The following is a 23,168-nucleotide window of genomic DNA, read 5'->3' as shown; positions in this document are numbered from 1 at the left end:
GTACATAAGAGCCCCACCGTGTGTCTGTCTGAAAATCCCTCTTATGCCGCATAAGCAGAACGGTTCAAATGGGAAAGTAGAACCAGTACTTATTTGCTGTCATGTGGACCGACTATCCTTTCTTGTTAATAGAGAAAATAGTTTCAACTGGACAGGAAAGAAAGGCAGAGACTCCAGGAAGCTGGTAGCTTTGATTCCTCCCCACCCAGGCTGTGTCCTCACAGCCACCAGTTTGCCTAAAGGCAAAGTCCTGAGAAGAAACTAAACCTCATTCAGGCTGGTAGCAGTGACTGTTCTACAAAGGCAAGTGCCCTGGGGGAGGACAAAGAGCACGGGTGTGTCAGGGGCCACCTCCGACAGGGACTGTACAGAGGGAGAAAGGTACAGAAGGGGGATCCTGAGAAAAGCCATGTTGTCCGAGTCAGACACAGAGTAACAGTCACCAACCCTCAAAGCTTTGTGAATAACTCACTCACGGCTTCCCGGGCACCCCTACCTTTCTTTCCTGTTCAGCTGTGTCATGTCAGAGAACGCTCCTCCTCGGGACGACGAGCTCGGTGGTGTCTACCATAGTAATCTGGAGTGTCTACATTCAAGAGGATCAACTCAAAGAGTTAAAGTTGAAATCCTACAAATGCTCATTTTCCTTATGTGTATGACGATTCCCACAGCAGGGGAAGAGCATATGGAACTCACATTGGTTTGATTTCCCAGGTTAGTAGTGATGCATGTTGTTTTCTCTCCCCATCGGTGAGAAAGAATCACAGGGTCTGGGGGTCACTATCAGGGAGGCTGGGACAAGCAGGGGAGTCGTGGATGTGGGTGGGCACCACCCCTTGTTACTCATGGTTACCGCTTTGTTTTGAATTCTTCCTGATTCTTTCCTGGGCAGCCTCTCAAGTGTGCTTAAAGAATGATGCAATATAGACAACTCTTGCTTAATATCAGTAATCTAGTTCGGAAAAGAAAACATTCTGTGTCAAAGCACTAACAGGGGCCTAGCTCCTATTTTTTATATGTAAAACAAATATAATGCAATATACATCAAACCCAAAGCCTATCAATTTTCTACATCATATAAAATTCGGGAAAGCACCTATATATACAAAAGATTTTTTTAAATACAGAAAACTTAAAAGATTGCTTTTCTATATACCAAAAAGTTGTTTTGGTTTATGAGAGAAAGCTGTTTGGACGGCCATTTTGTGAAAAAGACAAGAGATAAGTGTCAGTAGCGCATGGTGATATAGTTAATACTGTAGAGTATACTGGAAATTTGCTAAGACAGTGGATCTTAAGCGTTCTCACATCCACAAATAGGGTAACAGTGTGAGGCGATGGGTGTGTTAATTAACCTGATGGTGATAATCATTTCACAAAATATATATCAAATCGCTACATTGTATACTCTAAACATATGCAGTTTAATATGTTAATTATACCTCAATAAAACTGGAGGGTAAAATAAAAATAACAAGACAGCAAGTGAGGCTGGGGTGCAACCCGAACATTGTTGGTCAGACTGTAAAATACTGGAACATTTTGGGAAACTGTCTGGCAGTGTCTATGTCCTTTATTAGAGTGTTATGTTTTTTTTCATGTAGAGCTCAGTTTATTCCTGAGGATCTAACTTTTTGGGTTGTTATTCTAAATCAGTATTTTTTCTTTCATCCTGTTTCCTAAAGTGTTTTTATTTTATGTGAAGGAATAAGTAAATTTTAATAAATTAATTTTATAACCATCCAATTTACTTATTTCAGTATTTCTAAAAAATAGTGTTTTATTTCCTTTTGATCATCTTGGGGTTCCTTGGTTTATCATAGACTCAGTAGCAAGGAATGCTATTTTATCCCTGTTTCTAAAAATATACCTTTTACTGCTTCTTCTTGTGTAACATAAATTGTTACCTTAAAAAAAGTGAGCCAATGTTGTGCTTTTATTTTTTATTTAATTTTAGGGCATCTAATATTTTATCATTAACGCTCATGCTGGTTTTTGGCATTTAATTAATTGATTTTCAAATCAGTGTAGTACACTTTGTTTAGCTCTATTTCATTAAAGGTTTGTATCTGAGGTGGGAATTGGGGAAAACAGCTTTTAATGTTGAATGAAATAATCCCATGATTTTTTTCTTTTAACCTATTAATGTTGTAAATTTTGCAAGGAAGTCCCCCAATGTAGGTGATATATATATATATGTGTAAAGATATAAAAGGTTGGGTTCCAAGGAATGCAGACTGTTGCCATGGAGATACGTGGTGGAAAGTTTACTAGGACTGACACTTGAGGGGGAAGGGAAGAGGGCAGTTAGACTGAGATGTAATCACAACAAATGCCCACTCCACAGGGAGAGCTAAAGTTTGGGTGGACGTTCAGAGTGAAGGTGAGTAAGCTGGGCTTTATAATCCCATGGACCAGTTATTGGATGTAAACTTCCCCTGGGAAGAATACTTGACCTTACATAAAGCATCTGTCCTCAGCAGAAGCCAATTTCGGGACAGGACTGACAGCTGGCTGCATCCTGAGCAGCTGGAGGAATAGGTCTTCCTGTTTTTGTACCATTCCTCTAGGTTTGGAGACACAAATATTACTTCTCCTGCTTCATTCCTGGGCCATCCGAAGAGAAGTCCTAGCATAGTTTTTAAGATCTCCCTGAGGAAATTTCTTCTTGGCCAAGTCTCTCCACTCCTGTCCCTTCTGAACACTGGCCCACGACTTTGCAGGGAACGTTTTTCTCTGTGTCCTGTCTCTTCTAGTAAGCGATGTGGCTACAGCTTTAAATAAGGGTTAAGACAGAAGTGAGGAAGGAAAGGGCCATGGCTGAGAGAAGGAGCCCATTTTACATTACATTATGGAATTTACAGCAAGTCACTGTTCAAGGCTATGCTGGGAAATGGATCAAGCCAAAAACAATAGACCGCAGACTTCCTAAAGTCATATTAAGATATACTTGACAATTCTTCTGTATAAAAGCTTCTGCTTTCTTTGTTTTTTCCCCCTTTCTTCCACCTCCCCCCACCTCCCTCCTCCAGTTCAAGTCCTTGTTCCTCAGTCAAGTTGTGTAGGACACAGCTCCCATGCTGGTGTCATGAGCCTTGCGCTCCCACCGGCCTTTCACTCCCCCCCACCCATGAGGCAATTGGTCGCCAGTCCTGGATCAGCTGCTCACAGCCTCTCACAGCAGCTCTCACCAGCTGCCAGCCACTCACGCTGGCCACCGGCCGCTCATGGCAGCACACAGCAGCCAGGAGCAGCTGACGCCAACCTCCTGCTGCCTCACTCATGGCAGCCCAGCTCCCAGGAGAGCTGTTGTTCACAATCTTAGTTGTAGAGGATGCAGCTCACTGGTCCATGCCCATGTGGGAATCAAACCAACAGCCTCGGTGGTAGGAGCACGGCGCTCCAACCACCTGAGCCACAGAGCCGCCGAAGCTACTGCTTTCAATAGAGTGTTTTATCCAACATGGTAGCCACCAGCCAGATGTGACTATTGAGTTCTTGAAATATGGCTAGTGTGATGGAGAATATAAATTTTAAATTTTATTTAATATTAATTCATATAATTAAATGATCTCGTGCTTAGTGGTAGCATATTAGAGAGCGTAGTTATCGAGTTTAGAATTTTTAATAAGGTGACACAAAACACTGTGTTTGTTGAAGGAGATGGTGCACAAGTAAAAATATGTATATGATGAAAAAATGCAAAGTACAAGGAACAAATTGATTTAACACCAAAAAATTCTAAACACTGGGTGGGTTTAAAAATTGCAGTGGCCTCCTTTAGTCCTGTTAAAACTTCCTGTTAAGCAGTTTTCAACTCACTATTATATTTTTGAATCACTAAGATTTCAGAGGATGTTTAACCTCAAGGTCGCCCTCACAATTCGAACTTACACAATTTGAATACAGTGGTACCTCTGTTTTCTAATGTAATCCTTCTGGAAGACCGTTCGAGTTCTGAAACACTAGAAAACTGAGTCATGGTTTCCCCATAGAAAGTAATGCAAAATGGATTAATCCATTCGAGACCTATAAAATCAACCCTTAAAACTGCAAATTTAGCATGAATTTTACTATCTAATGATACCGTAGATCCATAAAATTTATGGCATTCGTAAACCGAAATGTTCATCAATGGAGACGTTCGAAAACCAAGGTACTACTGTATTTGTTATAAACAACTTTACCCAAAAATGTATTTTTTGAATTGAAAATCCACTCTAGCAAGTCTGGCCATGCATACGTATAAAAGTGAAATGTTGCATGTGAGTCTGGGAAAGAGGCCGTAGAGCGAACTGTATTCCTACCTCAACGGTTTCCTGGCAGGATCGTGTCTCGGGCCTGTTTGGGTAGCTTTATTGAGGTCCTCCTTTACTTCCTTGGCCCCCCACCCCCTTAGTGCATAGAAACAGAACAACTGCAAGTGTGGTTTAAGTGAGTGGGAGAGGAACCGTGGCTGTGAACTCTGAGGTGAGCGCACTGAAATCTTCACACCGATCTGTTTCCTGACACCTTCCCCTCGCTGTCCTGTGCTCAGGACCCTGTCAGCACCTCACCCTGTGGTTTCCTCTCGAACCACATCTCACCTAGGACCCTTTGATTTTTACTTCTTGCTCTGAGTTCAACCATGTCTTGAGAAGAACTTAGTTTCTCAGTATTTGTCTTTTTTTGCCAAGAGTGAAAAATAACTTTTGTGGTTCAGTCTGTGTCAAGAAACTGCAAGACCCAGGGCTGCTACTGACATAATGACTTCTGGCTAGACACTGTGTTCTATCTTCTTATTTAATACTTACAGTAACACTGGGAAGAAGGGATTATGTTCTCCATTTCTAAATGGGTCACTAAGATTCAGAAAGATGAGCAACTTGCCCAATGTGACACAGAGCATGAGTGTGGGGACAGAGACTGGAATCTAACTTTCAGGCCCCCAAGCCTAGTGTTGTGTCTCTTATCAGTGGGTAAAACAGAAGGAGTTGGGGCTGTGAAGAAGGTTTGCAGCCTGATGTAAATCTGCCAATTGCAGGCCAATTGAACTGTGACCTCTGGCGCTGATGGTGTCTTGAGCAATGTGATAAATCTGAGTTATGCAATCTTGGTGTGGTACATGTTGATTGAATTAAAGAAGTGAGCCTGGGCCAACAGGGTAGTTGCTTTTATCTACATCAACCTCCTCGTATCTCTCCGTTCTCCTACTTCTCTCTTGCTCCCCACACCGAGTGTTTTACTTACTAACCATTATTAGCTTGTGCCTCTCTCCTCCATTTATTTATTTTATTTTTTTTATTCTCCATTTATTTTCTTCCTTTCCTTTCTCTCTTTCTTGCACAATGCCCTTTTAACAATCCTGGTCCCAATTCCTTACCCCACGATATCAGCTAACCTACAGTACCTAACTTTTCTAGAGCATTTTCCCTTCCATCTTGGCTTGGGATCCTGACAGAGTCCAGAACTGATGGGTCCTGAAGGTCAGGAAAAATAGAGCAGAGGCACCGGCTTTCCTGGAAAGGCCACTTGAGACGCTGCTCAGGTTGCTCTCCCCAAAGTACACACATGCTCACGGTGGGCAGCCCCCTGTCCATTCCCAGCTTCTCTTACTTTCTGAGTTGAGAATCTCTGTGGAGGAATTTGCTTCAGGGGTTAAATTAATCTAGAGACTAAGCAATGATTTCCTTTTCCAAGAGATGGAAAAAAGTTCAGGGTGCAGGCAGACTGTCAGGCTAGCGTGGTTAGAGATGGTTGCAAGATCCTCTTTGCCTATAAGCTTGACCCACTGGCCATGAGACAGTCTTGTACAATGACAGGAATTAGAATTTCCACCAAGAGAATTGTATCGGTGTTTGCAAAGGGAAGTGTATTAACTCCAAAAGTCTTCATTCTACTGCTTTAAAATATGTCGAGACTTTTTTTAGCCTTTCCCTAATGTTATCTCTGCCCTTTTCCATTGATACATTAGATCTTACCCTCTCTGAGTGGTACCATGATAACTTCAGGACTTTTCTGCAAGCACAGGGGCACTGGTTTTCCCATGAGCCTGTCAGCGTTAGACTTGCCCATTTGTCACCTTGGCACTTATGCCTCTCACTAATACATAAGCAGAGTGGAAAGAACGTGTCTGAGGGTCAGAAGATGAAGGTTATGGCCAGGAGGCTGCCGCCATATTTGATGGCTGGGGGCAAGGCTCATAGAGCCTCTGAGTCTCACTTGGTCTAAGGCGTCTTCCTATTACGGCATTGAACTTCCCCAATATGTCTGGCCTTACCCAGTGAGCATGAGTGGAAGCCCTGGCCCACTGACCAGTCGAGGCTGGTTTTATTCTCAGAGACCTGGCTGGAGCTCGGTCCTAACTCTGCAGGGCTGCTTCAGAGGACTAGAGACACCAAATGGGAGACCACAGGTAGTGATCAGAGAGGGACATGGACAAATCTAGGAGGCTGGAATCAAGAGCGCTGTCAGGGCAATACCAATGCAAGTCCTGGGGTCCTGACTCCTACTTCATCAGAGAAGTGTTGAGTTGGATCCATTTAACGGTAAATTCAGTAAATGTATCCACCTCTTCGCACAAAATTACCAAGGAGACGGGTACACAGCCCCTGGTATTCCAGGTCCCTTTCTCACTTCACCACAAACCACACTATCCACGTTAATATTCCATGAATTCTTATCTACTCCCCAGTGGCAGTGGTGGGAGCAAGTCCTGCCAAGGAGAGCCTGGAAAGGAACAAAAGGAGTCAGAGTCAGCTATCACACTCCCCTCTGCCCCCCAAGACTTTGACCCTAGGTTTGGACAATGCCTCCTACTATCTTCAGTTCTTCCCTTTGCAATTTAACACTTTTTCTTTACACACATTCTCCATTCCTCACAAAGTCAGTACCCCTTTCTTAGATACTGTCTAAAAGTTCAGAAATAACAGATGCAAAATCAATGAACCACCTACCAAAGTTGTAATTAGTAAAAGTTTCTTGTGCACACACTCGTTAAAACATGGGAGGACTCAAACCAAAACATGGAATGAGGCTCAGGGATATATTGGTATATAAAGGAGCTTATATAGTGAGAAGGCAGTGACTTTATTCTTTACAGTGACTTATAACATTATAATATTAGAATTTTCTTGAATGATTGGGAAATGGTGAGTAGTTATCGCATATCAATTTTGGGCAACAATTTAGGTTTTGTTTATGATTTCCAGAGCATAAGCAAGAAATGACCCAGGTCAAGGTAGTCATGCAAATTAAGCTACTTTAAGCTTTGTTTGTATGACTGAACTGGTTTATCTGCTCAGGAAATTTTCAAGGCTAGTCTGGAAAATAAATTTATTTTGATGTTAGCAATACAATATGGATAGAGTTCATGTAAATATTAGCATATTCTCTGTGGAAGTCTGTGGTACATAATTGATATTGCACCATTTCCCAGAAGTGTCTCAAATTATGAGAACAAGACTATTTGTTGTTAAGGTGTGTGTGTGTGAGTGCAGCCACATTACCTTCTGTTTCCACCGCCGCTGTTATTTCCTTCCTCACCTCCTTCACCGCGGGTGTCCCCCGCCACCCGCCCCTCCCCTCCGCTCCGTCACCGTCATGTACTGTTGTAGTTACTTCACAGGATTGAGTTAGAATGTTGGGCCCATGTCCCTGATAGAAACAAATTAAGGAAATACGAATAAGAGAACACAACTGAGTGTATCAAAATTTAAAAACGAAAGCTGAGTCTTTCGAATGACTGATCAAATTCTGCTAATACTGATCAAGATCAAGAAGAGAGAGACGCAAACACAATAAAAATATTGGGACTTAATAAGGAATATACCTATATATTCAAAGGAGATTTAAAATTTAAAGAGAATTCTATGAATACATTATGCCAATAAGTGTGAAAATACAGATGAGTGGATAATAAAAAAGATAAAAGTGACAACTAAAAAGATAAAAAAGATAATAAAAATATAGACGAATGGATAAATACAAACTACGGAATTTCATGTATCAAAGAAAGTAATGGCATTATTATTCCTATGGGAAGAAATGCTTTCTTACTGTTTCCCAAATTATATCCTTTAAATATTTGATTCCTTTAAAATTTTCTATCAATATGGACCAATTGTAAACAAGACCAATGTTTAAGAACATTCCAGAGACTATGCTCCCATAATCAACAATGGCTTAATTTTAACAAGCTCTTTTTTACCCTCTATGAGCTAAGGTGCTCATTTCAAACTTTTCCCATTTTTCACAATATATCCAAACTTTTTCAGCAGCATTGACTTTGGATTAGGAACCCTAAACAAAAATCAGTCTCTTTATTTTACGTCTCCCCCTTCTAGCTTGTCCATTTAGCCTAATCACCAGACTGGGGCATTTTGAAAAACAAAATTCATTCTCAGGTCAAGTTGTGCTCCCCGGAAACAGTCAAACGTTTTGGTACAGACACACCACAGGACCACAGATGGGACATGAGAAGTCCCGTACACAGGTGCTCTTTTGCTGTGCGAGTCTGAGAGCCTCTGGTGCCTGCGGCTGGACCTTTGGTTGAGGGTAGCAGCTGGCCGGATTCCACCAGGCCGAGAGAGATCCAGGAGACTAAACACCCTCATCTGATTCTCCTAGTTCCCACAGATCCTCTGCTGGCCTTCCCACTGGCAGAGCTCAAGCAGAATTCAGAGGATAATGGAACCACTGCTGTGGTCCCTACATGTCCATCTGGCAAGGCAGGCAGCTGGAGAAGGCTGGACAATGGTTCTGCCGGAGGTGGGGGAGGAACTCATCTGGCACAGAAGCTATCTTATTTTACAGTCAGGGTATTTTAAGTTAGCACATAGAAAATGACAGAGAAAGAGGAAAGTAGGAGACTTGGTCAATTTGCAGATCTCCACAAATCACAGAGCAATCTCACCAGAGGAAGCTGACAGTTACAAAATGACGATCATGGGCGATGCTAACACTCAACAGAGGATGTGTCCTAGCCTTGAAATTCCTTGCATTTGGGTGTTTAAACCACGTACAATGAATTATTGTTCCAACATAGCGATTTTGTAATTTCTTAAATTTGTTGGTGTTTGTGGGGAGGGGCAGCTCATGGAGAATGGTAGGGAGTGAGTTGGAGAGATGCTTAATGAATCATAGTAAATTGAGAAAAAATTATGACTTCTTGAACAAATGACATACTTTTGAAAACAGCATCCTAATTCTATCAAAAAGTTGGCCAAAGATATTCCTCTTGGCCTCTTTCCTTACATTTCTTATTTTTAACTCATATTTCAGCTTTAGTAATTTAATGTTTTCCTCCTTTTCCTGCACAATCTTCTAGCATGCCTGATTACACTCCTCTTCCACTCTGAATTTTCTCTTCTAATTGATCAGCATACATTTTCTTCAGGATCTCTGTCAGAGTATCCAGCTTTTCCTCTGTGGCCTTGTAGATGGCATAGGAAACGTGAGACGAACAGACTGCAAACTCAACAATTCTTCTTGGATCCCTAAGAGACCTCTGTGAGGTGGACACAGGGCAAACTGCCACCCCCAAGACTGGAGAGACAGGCAAATATAGGGTTTACCAGAGCAGACCACGGTGGGAACCAGTGCTGGGTAGGAAAACCTGAGCTATAATTGCATTGTTGGAGGCTCAGTGTGGACAACTCTGAGAGTTCAAAAGTGGGGTAAGTTTTACTTCTAGGAGCTCAACCAGGTTATCATGGTAAACATCAGGAAAGAAATACTGTGGGGACAGAGTCCCAGAGAGCAGTTTCCAGGCTCTCAGCTTCAAGTGGAAAGGTGCTGGCTTGGTTATTAGATGGCCATCAGCTGTTACCAGTTAGCCATTGGCCACTGGTATAACTGCCATGGCTAAGCTAGCAAGCGCGGATTGCAGCTAGCAAGTGGAGTTGGTTGGTTGTCAGAGAAGCAGGACTAGAGACCCTGCAGGACAAATACCTGGTGCTTCTGGCAGGGAGAGGATGTCATGCAGGGTGTCATGCGGGGTCTCAGCTCCCGCTCCCCGCATAAGGATGCAGGATAGGGTGAGGCCAAAAAGGAACACCCACGGAGCCATAGATAGGGGAGTCACACCACTATATTCTCGCTGCTGGCTGGGTTGGAGACACAGAAAGCAGGAGCCACATGATCTGCCCTCTGCTTCTCTGTCAACAGACCCCACTTGCTGGCTGCAATCCGCTCTTGCTAACTGCAATCTGCGCTTGCTAACTTAGCCACAGCACTTGTATCAGTGGCTAATGGCTAACCGGTAACAACTGATGGCCATCTACTACCCGAGCCAGCACCTTACCACGTGAGGCCGAGAGCCTGGAAACAGCTCTCTGGGACTCTGCCCCCACAGAGGAGAAAAGGAACCATCTGAAAATGTGCCAGGGCACTCTGTGCTACTTAACAAGGCCTGCCTTTCGGAGAAGCTAGTTAACCGTAGCCTAACCTGCTGGGAATTTATCAGAGCCTACCTGACCCGGAGGAAGAGAAATACCCAACAACAATCAGCTCCAAGCCTTCCATATAGGAGAAGGGAAATACGGAACTGTCCACTCTAGCCATTTTGTCCCACCCAAGGGGGACAAAAAACTGAGAAACACTTGTAAAGCTCACACTCCAGAGGCACAGACTCACTAAAACTGAGACCTAATCGTAGGCCTATAGAATGCTTCTCCTCCTCCACATCCTGTCACCACGTTACTAAAGGTTTATAGGTTTATTTACAACAGTTCCTCTCCTCCAGTACATCATGTCCAGCTCGCAAGAAAAAGTTACAAGGTATGCTAAAAGGCAAAAAACATACTTTGAAGAAGACAGAGCAAACATCAGAACCAGACATGGCAGGGCTGTTGGAATTATCAGTCCAGGAACTTAAGACAACCATGATTCATACGCTAAGAGATAAATTAAATGGAATGCAAGAACAAATAGACACTGTAAGCAGAGTGAAGGAAATCCTAAGAAAGAACAAAAAATGAATGCTTTAGATGAAAACCAGTGTAACAGCAATGAAGGAGGCCTACGATGGGCTTATTAAACCTGCCTTATTATAGTCTGCGGTACCATTTTCTGCCAAAAGAAACCAGGGGTTCTTGGAGAAATTACTGATTCAAAGTTTGGGGCAGGAAATGCATAACATGATCTGGGATCGTCTTATTGGACTTTTTAAAATCTTTTTTGTGTCCTGATTCAAACAAAATAAAATATAAATAAATTGAGAGATGATCCATGAAATCTAATCTATGAAATCCAAATATCCTGGTGACAGGATATTTGATAAAATTGAAGATTCACATAGTACCTTAGGTATTGTGGTTCTGTTTTTTAAAAATAATTTTTATCTTTTGGATATTCATCCTTAAATATTTACAGACAACTTTATAGGATGCCTAGTATTTGCTTCCAAATCCACCAGGGGTGGGAGGGAAAGTGGGTTGGAATATACATGTATCCTCCCTTTGTCCAGCGTATCCCCACTGTCAATGCTCCCCATCCATTAGTCATTTAGTAGCCATCTCCAATATCAGATCAATTATTGTGGTATGGCGTGCTTGTTGAGTAACCCTTATTCTACTTAATAATGGTCCCAACGTGCAAACGTAGTAATGCTGGCAGTTTGGATATGCCAAAGGGAAGCCATCAAGTGCTGCCTTTAAGTGAAAAGCTATGTACAGGGGAAAACAACATAGTGTATATAGGGTTTGGTATATCTGTGATTTCAGGCATCCACTGGGGGTCTTCAAACATCTCGCCAGTGGATAAGGGGGGACTACGGTATAGTTCAGCTATCCTAAATCAGGGGATTAGAGGCTATTTAATATGAACGTATTTTTTTCTTTTTATGTGTCTTGTGTTTCAGATGGTAATGTACTAATGATACATACAGAATTTTACATACTGTTTGTTACACCTAACATCATAAGGAATTCTTATACTACAATTAAAATGTTTGTGAACACCAAGCAAAGGTCTGTCCTGTAAATCTGAGATGTATGGACATCCCACTAATACATCTCACAGCTTGCCCTCCTACAACTTCTCCGATCCCATGAGATTCCCCGTCACTCTGCTCTTTTGTGCCCCACCCCCACTCCCACATTCACAGTTACACTCTTCTCAGCTACTCTCTCCTTCTCTTGCAAAACTGATGAAACCTCAAGTTCTCTCCAAAAAAGCTGCCTGAACTGGCACTCTTGCAAAGTTTGTTTGCAGAAAAGCATGTTTACTCTCTCTGAAACCTCTGGGTCTGTCAACCTCGAATCACTGGTCGATGCAGAGTTATAAAGACCTGACCTTTTGCCCCAATTTGGGGCAGCTCTACAGGGTCATCTTAGCTGCCATGAGGGTGGCTAAAGCCTTTGTCGTGTCTCCTGCCCAATCCTGTATCCTTCACTCTCCCACAGGTTGGGATCCCAAGAGCACTCCTAAATAAATTTCATGCATGTACATCTTCATCTCAGAATCTGCCGCCTGGTGAACTCAGGTGGTGACACCCATCGAAAGCATGCAGTCTAATCTTCCTCCCTGAGTTGAGTGAAAAGCCCAACACCACCACAAACACGTGAGTAATGAGTTGTGCTCTGACATTACAACGGTTATGAAGTCTCTAGGTGGTAAGAATTTTCCAGCTCCATTATAATTTTATGGGACCACCATTGTATATGTGGTACATTGCTGACTGAAATGTTATGTGGCACATAACTGTAGTTCCTTCAAAAAAAAAACATTTAAAATAGAGTTAATAGTGAACATTTTAGGGCCGGCCCAGTGGCTCAGGTGTTAGGAGCCCAGTGGCTCAGGTGCTCCTAACACCGAAGGCTGCCAGTTCGATTCCCACATGGGTCAGTGCCAGATGGCTCAGTTGATTGGAGCGCGTCCTCTCAACTCCCGCAAGGGATGGTGGACTGAACCCCCTGCAACTAACAACGGCAACTGGAACTGGAGCTGAGCTGTCCCCTCCACAACTAAGATTGAAGGGACAACAACTTGACTTGGAAAAAGTCCTAGAAGTACACACTGTTCCCCAATAAAGTCCTGTTCCCCTTCCCCAATAAAAAATATTTTTTTAATAAAGTGAACATTTTAAACCTCCAAATCACCATTAAACCTCCAAAATATTTATCAAACTCTTTTTATAATAGAGTACACTCCCTGAGAAACATTATGGTTCCAGCTCTTCACAGAAATTCCAGAGAAAAAAGATGGGATGAAACATTCAAGTAACTGAAAAAGTCTCTCAAGGCCAGAGCATAGAGAAGAAGAAAGAAGCTGTAATAAAATGAGAAGGAAAAGCCGGGAAGTGACCATATTTGGCCTGTGTCACCTAAAGGGGGAGAGGGAGAGGAAAAGCTAAAAAAACTGGTGATCACAGGCAAGGACATAGACTCACTAAAAGACTACGATTTAATCCCAAGACCACGCTTCCCTTCCCTCACGCCTTACCTCCACATCAACAGGTCTCCAGGATAACAACAGTAAATTAAAACTGCAAGAACTGCAAGGGACAAACTCTATTGAAGAAGGGTCCTTAGGGAAACCCACAGACAACAGGTGAAACGAAACACTGGAGGCCTGTTTACTTCAGTTCCTAATATACAATACGAGGTCGCACGATTAAGTTCGTGAACTTGTTCCAACACTGTTGCTAACCTTTTTTGATATCAGAGGGATTATTCATTATGAATTTGTCCCAACTAGACAAACAGTTAACCGAATTTACTATTTGGAAGTGCTGAAAAGGCTGCATGAAAAGGTTAGACGACCTGAACTTTTCACCGACAATTCATGGCTTTTTCATCACGACAATGTACCAGCTCACACAGCACTGTCTGTGAGGGAGTTTTTAGCCAGTAAACAAATAACTGTATTGGAACACCCTCCCTACTCACCTGATCTGGCCCCCAGTGACTTCTTTCTTTACTTGAAGATAAAGAAAATATTAAAAGGAAGACATTTTGATGACATTCAGGACATCAAGGGTAATACAATAACAGCTCTGATGGCCATTCCAGAAAAAGAATTCCAAAATTGCTTTGAAGGGTGGACTAGGTGCTGGTGTCGGTGCATAGCTTCCCAAGGGGAGTGCTTCAAAGGTGACCATAGTGATATTCAGCAATGAGGTATGTAGCACTTTTTCTAGGACGAGTTTGCAAACTTATTTGTCAGACCTCGTACAGCATGTCCAGCTTTCAATAACATTACAAGACATGCTAACAGGTGAGAAAAAAACAGCCTGAAGACACAAAGCAAATATTAGATCCACTCAGATATGACACAGATCTTGGAATTGTAAGACACAGAATTTATTATAAGAAATATTTATTTATTTTTAAGCATTGACTCACATGATTTATTATAAGGAATTGGCTCATGTGATTGGGCCAAGATCTAGAGTCAGCAAACCAAGACCCAGGAGAGCCGGTGGTGAAGTTCCAACCTGAAGACATGAAACTCAAGCCTCGGGAAGAGCCATGTTTCAGTTCAAGTCAAAAGGCCTCGTCTTGAGAGAAAATATTAATGTTTCAAGGAAGGAAGGGTTAGAGAAAGAAAAGAGACAATGCATGTTGTCACGATAGTGAAGGCCATTCTCAGAAAAGGGGAAAAATCAATAAAAAATCATTCCCCTGACACAAAATTTTCTGAAGGATCTGTTATCTATTTTTTAAGTCACTGAGTTCCAGTTATCCTAGTTCAGGATAAAAATAACAGTCTCGTATTGTTTTTTATGTTACCAAGGCTGCAGACAAATGCTAACAGCATGGTTTCAGAGTACGGAAGGCCTAACCCTGAGTGTTCCTACCCACTTCCTGTTTCTCCATCTCACAGCTGACGGCTGCTCTTTCCAGAGCGGTTCTTGAGCTTAGCTTGTGATTGCGTTTTACTGAAAAATATAAGCACTGTCTTCTCTGGGTTTGCATGCTTTCCTTTGCCTCCTCCATTAAGTTTTCCCAGAAGCCTACACTGTGTCAGCCCAAAAAAGGAGAAACAAAGAATTCTCAAGAGCACAAGGGACTCGGAGTGAGGAGACGTGGCTATTCCTCTCGTCTACTGACCAGCAAGGTGGTAAGTCTGAGTGTGGGTGAGTGTGTCTGTGTGTGTTTTGTGTGTGTAATGTTTGTATGTGTGTATATGTGTACATGTGTGGTGTGTGTGTATTAGAATTGTGTGTATGTGTGTTGTATATGTATGTGTGTATTTGTATGTTTGTGAGTGTATGTGTGTGTTGTTTGTGAGTGTATGTCATGTTGTATATGTGTTATGTTTGTGTGTATGTGTGTGTGTTGTGAGTATGTGTGTGTTTGTGGTATAATAGAAAGGGCTGTGAGTAAAACATCAGTGGAACTTTGTACCCTTTGTGCCCGGCCTCAAACTCAGTGCTTCATCTTGGGGTATTATGTTTATGTTACACTTCCGTGAGTTTCACTTTCTTCTTGAGAAACATAACAGTGATTTATCTGCTCTGTGTTCTATGTTGGAGACAAAAACTGTGACATGTGGCAAAGGTACAAAGCACTGTTCAGGGCATGACCTATGGAGGCCTCGGAGCCTTCATCTGGAGATGGTCTCTGACGGTGATCTCCGAGTGTCTTACGTGATCTGGAAAACAGTCATGGAGCTATGCAGTTTCCTCCCTAATCCCACAGAAAATATGGAGCAGATCTAACAGGATGGGTTCCTGAAATAGAAACTATGTTCATCCGTGAGGCAGTGTGGGTTGAAGAAAGATGACGAGAGTTCCTGGTTAGAGTGACATGGCCCTCGTTGAAAAGAGGACTAGGAGTTGCTCTAGAAAGTGTCACAAAATGTGTTGGAATCTCGTAAGGGAAGAGACCACAGGAACACCTAGTTCAGGCCCAGCATTCACACTTCTGGGGACACTGAGGCCCAGGCAGGGTGACCATCCTAACTGATGGTCACGGAGATGAGCACTGAAGTCTCCTGGCTCCCAGCAATCTATCCCCCACCCCACGAAGTCCCTGGGCCGAGGCTGTCAGCCTCCTCAGCACAGCACCCAGCCACCTACCTCTCGGCCACCTGCCATCCTCACTGCCAAGCCTTCCTCAGAGCTCAATCCCGGACTGCTCTTTCTGGCGCCTAGGTGCACCCCACTCTGCCCCCTCCCCAGTCAGCCCCAGCTTCCTGCTTATGCCCTCCAGCACACTCTGTCCACACATCTTCCCACTGCCCTCAGGACACAGTGTCAGACCTGCTTCTGCCTCCCTGTCCCTTGGTCCCCCTCACAGGACAGTTCCCGGACACTCTGTTCATCTAAATGCCACCCATCCCTCAGGCTGCAGGCCAACTGCACCTTCTCCATGAAATCTCTTACACTCACGATGCAGACGACAGAGGGGGGGGGAGAGAGAGAGAGAGAGAGAGAGAGAGAGAGAGAGAGAGAGAGAGACGAAGAGAGAGAGGGTCCCTAAAGGAGGTAGAGAATGTCTCACACCTTCCTCCCCGTCTCCTCACTGGGTTCACTCCCCCCCGCCAAACTAATGCAAAAAACTTTCTTCTGATAAGAGAAAGGCAAAGTCAGGTTCTTCTTAAAATTCGGTTGAAAAATCAGTAAGACATCTTATTATTTTGTGTAGATGGAGGAAAAAAACTACGACCATGGCGAGGACAGTCCCACAGAAGCGCTGTCCCAGCATCGTGAACCCGACACGTCGGGAGGTAAAATGACTTTCTAACATAAGTGAACTTGAGAGGGTACAGACGGGCACGTTTGATGTGCAGGGGGTGCACTTGGAGAGGAGCAGAGTTCAACCCAGTCCAAGGCCCAGGGGATGGCCTTTGGCTGTGGCCTTTCTTTACCCCCACCTGAGAAGAGGGAGAGGCCTCCGACAGGCATAGGGAGAAAGGAGGGACATAGCACCAGTCACCCCTTTACTAGCTCTGTGCCAGTCCTAAGGGGAGGGTTTGCACTTGCCTTCTCAGAAGGTGGGTGTGACAAGACGACTCTCCTTGGTGGAGGCTGGGAAGCCAACAGACCCTATGTGGGTGCTTGGCTGGTTCTGATATGGGAGCGCTCAGAGTTATCAAATCACCACGTGAACAAGCAGTTTGTGCTCGGCCGCTGCCTCAGAACTGGCCTGGGCTTTCTCAAGTGGTTCTCTCCCCAAGAAACTATTTCATCAGGGTCAGGCGCTTAACTGTCATGGGCTCAATTAGTCATCCAACCTGGGGAGGTAGAATTGAAGGATGCTGAAATCCATTTTCCTGGCCAGAAGGAATTGTGATTCATTATGTATTTTAACACAAATATTTTTTTCCTAAATGGACTTCAATGGCCCAAGCCATTGGGAGCAAGCCATATTAATCAACTGTGTAGGAAAATTACCAATACAAGTGCTGACATCTGATTTACCCTTTCTCATAGCAATCAGCGTTAACTATTACTTTAAAAGTCCTCTCCAAAGCTCAAATGATGTATCTGGCTTGAGAGTCGAGGGGTGTGTCCTGGCTCCAGATGGAGATACTGTCTTCGTCCAATTTCGGATTGGCTGGGAGGGCAAGGATGAACGGCCCACCTTCCAGGCTTCTTTGAAACTCCCGTGCATTCAATCATTCTTTCAGGCCACCTGGGGGAGGCTGGAGGGAGCCAATGTTGTCAGTCAGAAGTGGTTGGTGGGCCAGCCAGCCAAGGGTGCCAATCCTGCCGTTAGGAGGCTTAGGGCTCTGTTGTTGAGACACATCAATGTCTTCAATGTGGACCGACTTGGAAACCAGCCGTCCCCTGGCACTTCTCTAGGTGCTCTGGGTCTGACACCTGAAAGGCCAGGAGAAGGAATTCTCTTCCTGCCCTTCAGGCCCAGCCATTTCCAAAAATCTTCACATTGGTTTCTCAACATTAGGTTGGCATCTCCAAGTCTTCTCTCAGTGATGGTTCTGATATTTGGCTGGCTGAGAATGTTCAGCCCAAACTTCAACAATGTAGCTGAAGAACACGACCCCACTGTGCCCCTGTGCTATGGAGCCTGGGGTCTGCCTGAAAGGTTCCACACACCCAACATTCACCAGTGGAAAAGCTGAAGGAGTGGTGTGGTCAGTCACCTCAGGGATAAGATGTAGGCATGGAGCCCGCACCCTTCTGTCTTCACCACTCAGGGACGCCTGGGGAAGCTCAGGGGCCCATGTTCACGATGGGCTGATTCCCAGCTGGGTAAGAACAGATGACCCTGAGAAGAAGTTTCAAAACCTAAACAAAATGAGGTTTTCTACCACAGTGTCCAGCAATTCTACTTCTGAATATATACCCCAAAGAATTGAAGGCAGGGACTCAACAGGCATCTGTACACCGATATTCATAGCAGCATTAGTCACGATAGCAAAAAGGTGTCCATATATATGAATAAACAACATGTGGTGCACCCATCCAATGGAATATTGTTCAGCCTTGAAAAAGGAGGAAATTCTGACACCTGCCAGCAGCATGGATGAACCTTGAAAACACTATGCCAAGTGAAATAAACCAGACACAAAAGGTCAAATATTGCAGGATTCTTCTTATCGGAGGTCCCTTGAATAGCACAATAGACAGAAAGTAGAAGAGTGGTAACTGGGGACTGAGGGTGGGGAGAATGAGGAGTTATTGTTTCATGGGGACAAAGTATCAGTTGGGGATGATGAAAAAATTTTTGAGATGCATAAAAGTGATGACCACACAACAGTGTGAATTGAGTACAATTCAGCCACTGAATTATACACCTAAAAGTAGTTAAAACAGCAAGTTTTATGCTATGTATATGTTTACCACACACAAAAAAAATAAAGTTACCAAAAAAAAGTGGAAAAAAAGAAGAATGTGAGCCCAACGTAGGTCCCAGGTGCAGATTCTGGCCCCTGTCTCTCCACCCAGGACATGTGTCCCCGAGCCAGGGAGCATTCCCAAGGCTGAGGACTCTATGGGGCTAAATGGGGTGGACGGGCTCTAATCCCAACCTCTCTGCTTTCTCTTGATGAGTCTAGGCCTAAGGGAGAAGGAACAGACCCCAAAGACACTGAGGCTGATGCTGGTGGGGAAAACTGGAAGTGGGAAAAGTGCAACAGGAAACAGCATCCTGAGCAGGGAAGTGTTTGAGTCTAAACTCAGTGCTACACCTGTGACCAAAGCCTTCCAGAAAGAGAGCCGACAATGGTCTGGGAAGGAACTTGAGGTGATCGACACCCCTGATATTTTGTCCCCTTCGGCTCCTCCGGAAGTGGCAGTCCGGGACGTCTGTACCGCCATTGTCATCTCCTCCCCAGGGCCGCACGCTGTGCTCCTGGTGACACAGCTGGGCCGGTTCACAAAGGAGGACCAGGAGGTGGTCAGGCGCCTCCAGGAGGTCTTCGGAACGGACATCCTGGACTACACCATCCTGGTGTTCACCCGGAAGGAAGACCTGGAAGGTGGCTCTCTGGACGACTATGTGCGTGAGACTGACAACCGGGAACTTGCTGAGCTGGACTTGATGTGTGAGCGGCGCCATTGTGGCTTCAACAACAAGGCGGATGAGGTGGAGCAGGAGGCCCAGCTGAAGGAGCTCATGCAGAACATCGAGGGGATCCTGTGGGAAAATGGACGCTTTTTTTACAGCAACAAGGTTTACCAATACTTCCAGCAAAACGTTCTGCTCAGAGAAGAGAAGGGAAGGCAAATAACCCAGGAACTATGCTCTGAGGAAGTGCTCAGCGAGGTGTCCTGGATGGAGGACCTGTGCCAAATCCAGAAGGAATTTGAGGAAACTAACAGACTGCTCCTGAAGAAGACATGCAGCTGTTGGAGCACACCCTGGGCTCTACTGATGATATACAACTATTTCACGTCAGCCCCCTTGTCCAGCTCCCAGGCCATCACTTGCCCTCTCCATCCCATGCGTCAATGACCAGCCCAGTCTCCAGGTCAATGTCTGGTGTAGTGTGGGGATGTGGGTTCCAGAGTTCCCAGCTCACATCCAGCTCCTTCATCACATCATCCAGAAGACGCAAGCGCTCCTTCCTCTGCCCCCATCCACACGCTCTTCTCAGGTGGAACCTCACATCCATTGGCATTGAATTTCTTGACGTTCTTGTCTTTACCCTGATAGGACCAAAGCTTCCTGAGGGCAGGCCTGTGCCTCATTCTTATAGGACCCTCACAGCATCCTGGTCAACTGGACTCTCTCCTTGAGCAATGAGAGCAAATCAGTGGGACAATGACCAGGCAACTTTACATCTCTTGGGCTATGTCCTGGCCTGTAAAGGGGGCAGACATAGTGACTTTTAAGGTTCGTGTTGTGTGTGGTGGGTCAGGCCATAACAATGGCTCTGTGACATGCGGGTAGGGGCAGCTGCTGGGCTGGGAAGGAGAAGGCCAGTAGAAACAGGGAAGGGGCAGAAGGAGAAGCCCTTTTATTCAGCCCTGAAAGAGGCCATCGAATCACAACAAACGAGCTCCGTGGGAACTTCCTGGTGGCAATGATTGGCAAAGTTGGGTGGGGGTACCGAAGAAGCCAGACCTTGTCCGGAAGGCAGACTCTAGACCTGGCTATAGGACGTGGAGGCCCCAGGAGGTCCAAGGGGACTTGTGCAGAGAGGAACACTTCCCTACTGCAGACTTAGGTTAGGGAGGTCATGCACCATTATTTCCGCTCTCAACATATCCTCCTTTATGTTAGAAAACAAAGGTGATTTTCAACCCTGCCTTACTCTGACCCTTTCCCTTCTCACTTGATAGTGGGAAGAAAACGTGGATGAAGTGAGTGTCTGGGTGTGTAAATGGGTCCCCCAACAAGGTATGTGGGGTGTAGAGTGGAGGGAGGCAGAGAAGAAAGGGAACCTGCAAAGGTAGCAGTGGAATGACTCAAACATTGTCTGGAGCAACTGCCTGGTTGATGGGAGGACTGCATTGCCTGGGTGGCTTTCTGCAGCGCTGCTCCTACAGACAGGATTCCTAGGAAGTGAGATGGAAGAGGACCGGAAGACAGCAGGATATTGGTCTGGCTGTGGCCTCTGATGGGTGCCATCGAACCTCACAAAGAGACTGACATGCTTCAGACGCACCTCAGCTTCTCTGAGGTTCCAGATGCTCCTTGGGGAGTCTGATCAACTGATGGAAACAGGATAGGAGGGAACGGGGGCAGAGTGGGGGGGTACCTCCTGATAAACCCCTCTTTTCCTTTCATCAAGTTGTGTGGCAGAGGCTCTCTACTACTGTTCCCTAGAAGGGGTGGGAAGTGAGACTGGGGGTGACATTGCTGGGGAACAATCAGAAATTCGAGATGCAGCCTCAGGTCTTTCTGGAGGCTCTTCCGCTGCCAGAGATCTCCTATCAGATTCCCTGTCAGGACCTTGATGTCCCAGTCTGGAGGCCATGGTGCCCACCTTGCCCAGATATGGTGGACTCCCAAGAACAATGGAGCATTTCTTCTGCTAAAAGATTCAGAAAAGTGTCCCAAGGTAGAACAGAAATTTATTTTGGTGTACACTTAAGATAGCCTTTGTGCCAGGACCATTTATTAAATGAGCTACCCGTTTCCCACTGAAATACATTTGTTGTCTATTAAATTTTCATACTCCCTAAGATCCATGTTAGGATTTTCAATTCTATTCCTGTCTTCTATTCTTCTATAAGAATAAAATATTGATTTGATTATAGTGGCTTTGATTTACTCACTTGTATATTTCCTTTGTTATTCTCAGGCATTTATTCTTCTGTATGAAAAGTAAAATCGCTTCTTTAATTTTCAGTAAAGCCTTACTGGCATTCCAGTTGGAATCATCTTACATTTACGTATTAAGTTTGGGAAAATTGGTAGATACTTCAAGGATATGTGACTCAAGGTCATGTTGTTTCTAAGTGAACAGACTCACAACTTCAGAGCTATTGAGTAAAAGTTAACACCATTTGCATTTCCATTGGGATAACAATACATTTCTTTAAGTGTTGATTTAACTGTTAGCTTAATTAATTTCATAATAGAAAATACAAGCATTTCACCAAATGACACTCATTCCGTGATTCTAAAAGGCAAATCACTCAAAAGCTGTCATTCATTAAAAATTCTACAGGAACTATTTTTAATTATATCTGATGTTTTCTCTCCTTGATTATTAAAAATCAGATAGGGTGCCTCCCACAACATTTCAGGATGATGGATAGATGTTGTCATGGTGCCGTCACTCCCTTTGGCTCAGAGAATAGGGAAGGCACATGTGGGTATGTTCTGGAAACTCCAGTCTGTGAATCAGTAAGAAAGATGTGGTGTGGGAGGGTCGGGGTGGGGAGAGAGGGTTGTCTTGGCCAAAGCTGTGAAAATAGTGAACTTTAGAATGTGTTCATTTTGAAAACTATCTCAACACTGGAATAAAACATGAATAAGAAGGATTGGGCAATTTGAAGAGCCCAAATGAGTCCGAGCTTGTTTGCTCCTTGGTGGGTCAAAGCAGCTGCTGAAAAATCTCAGGGAAGTTTTCCAGCTCCCAATTCTTCTGGAATAACATTGATAAACTATGTAGAAAATACATAATAATAATAATAACAACAACAACAATAATAATAATAATTTTAAAACAACTGTATAATGGCCCTGGGAAGTGACCGAATACAAACAGACACTGCAGGAGACTCGACCCTTTAGTCAAGGGTCAGGATGAGGGGACCACACTACCGCCACACGTATGTGGTTTTCCCCTGAAAGCACTGCCTGTCCTGCTGACACAGTAATAGGACTCAGGAAGACATTTACAGTGACCTGAAAGAGGATGGCGTTTGCAGGCAGCCAGAGCAGGTAGAAATTGATGGGGGACTCCCAAAAGGAACAGAGCTGCAGAGGGAGTGGGGCATTAGAAATTCTGCATATAAACTCACCTCACATCTTTAGCTGCCCCAGGCACTTTAATCTCCAAAGGGTCCAGGGAAAATTGTTCTGGAAGGTTGGAAGAGCTGGTCAATGAAGTCAGCAGTTGCCCATAACAGCGAAGTCAGAATTTGAGGCTCCCGTCCACCAGGTATTTCGCTGAAATACGAAAAGGGTCATATAGGAGTAAAAACCACATCAGGACAAAGGGATTTGCCTAAAGGAAGAGCAAAATTGGAGTTGTCCCTTATAAATAATGTCTAAAACCAAGCCTTCCCAAGATCAAAATGATCTGCCCATAATTTATTAATATGTGCCCACTTAAATTATCAACAAACTCAATAATCTTCAAAAGAAGATAATATCCAT

At 44.2% G+C, this 23,168-nt stretch overlaps 1 protein-coding gene across 2 annotated transcripts; it reads left to right on the top strand.

The window, feature by feature from the left end:
* Nucleotides 1-21,599, top strand: GIMAP6 (GTPase, IMAP family member 6). Of its 2 annotated transcripts, XM_081038067.1 has the most exons (6): nucleotides 1-303; nucleotides 514-714; nucleotides 12,384-12,541; nucleotides 14,923-15,042; nucleotides 16,572-16,653; nucleotides 18,949-21,596. In XM_081038067.1, exons 5-6 carry the CDS (start codon nucleotides 16,572-16,574, stop codon nucleotides 19,845-19,847), a joined length of 981 nt encoding a protein of 326 aa, XP_080894193.1. In that variant the 5' UTR covers nucleotides 1-303; nucleotides 514-714; nucleotides 12,384-12,541; nucleotides 14,923-15,042; the 3' UTR covers nucleotides 19,848-21,596. The 2 variants fall into 2 exon arrangements, with proteins under 2 accessions (XP_080894193.1, XP_080894192.1); XM_081038066.1 differs by lacking the exons at nucleotides 1-303; nucleotides 514-714; nucleotides 12,384-12,541 and having other exon boundaries at nucleotides 14,577-15,042; nucleotides 18,949-21,599.
* Nucleotides 21,600-23,168: the final 1,569 nt, after the last annotated feature.

Source organism: Rhinolophus hipposideros, assembly GCF_964194185.1.
Source record: "Rhinolophus hipposideros genome assembly, chromosome: 25".
Lineage (NCBI taxonomy): Eukaryota > Metazoa > Chordata > Mammalia > Chiroptera > Rhinolophidae > Rhinolophus > Rhinolophus hipposideros.
The sequence above is the reverse complement of the archived record's forward strand: the minus strand, read 5'-3'. Positions and strand labels throughout refer to the sequence as shown.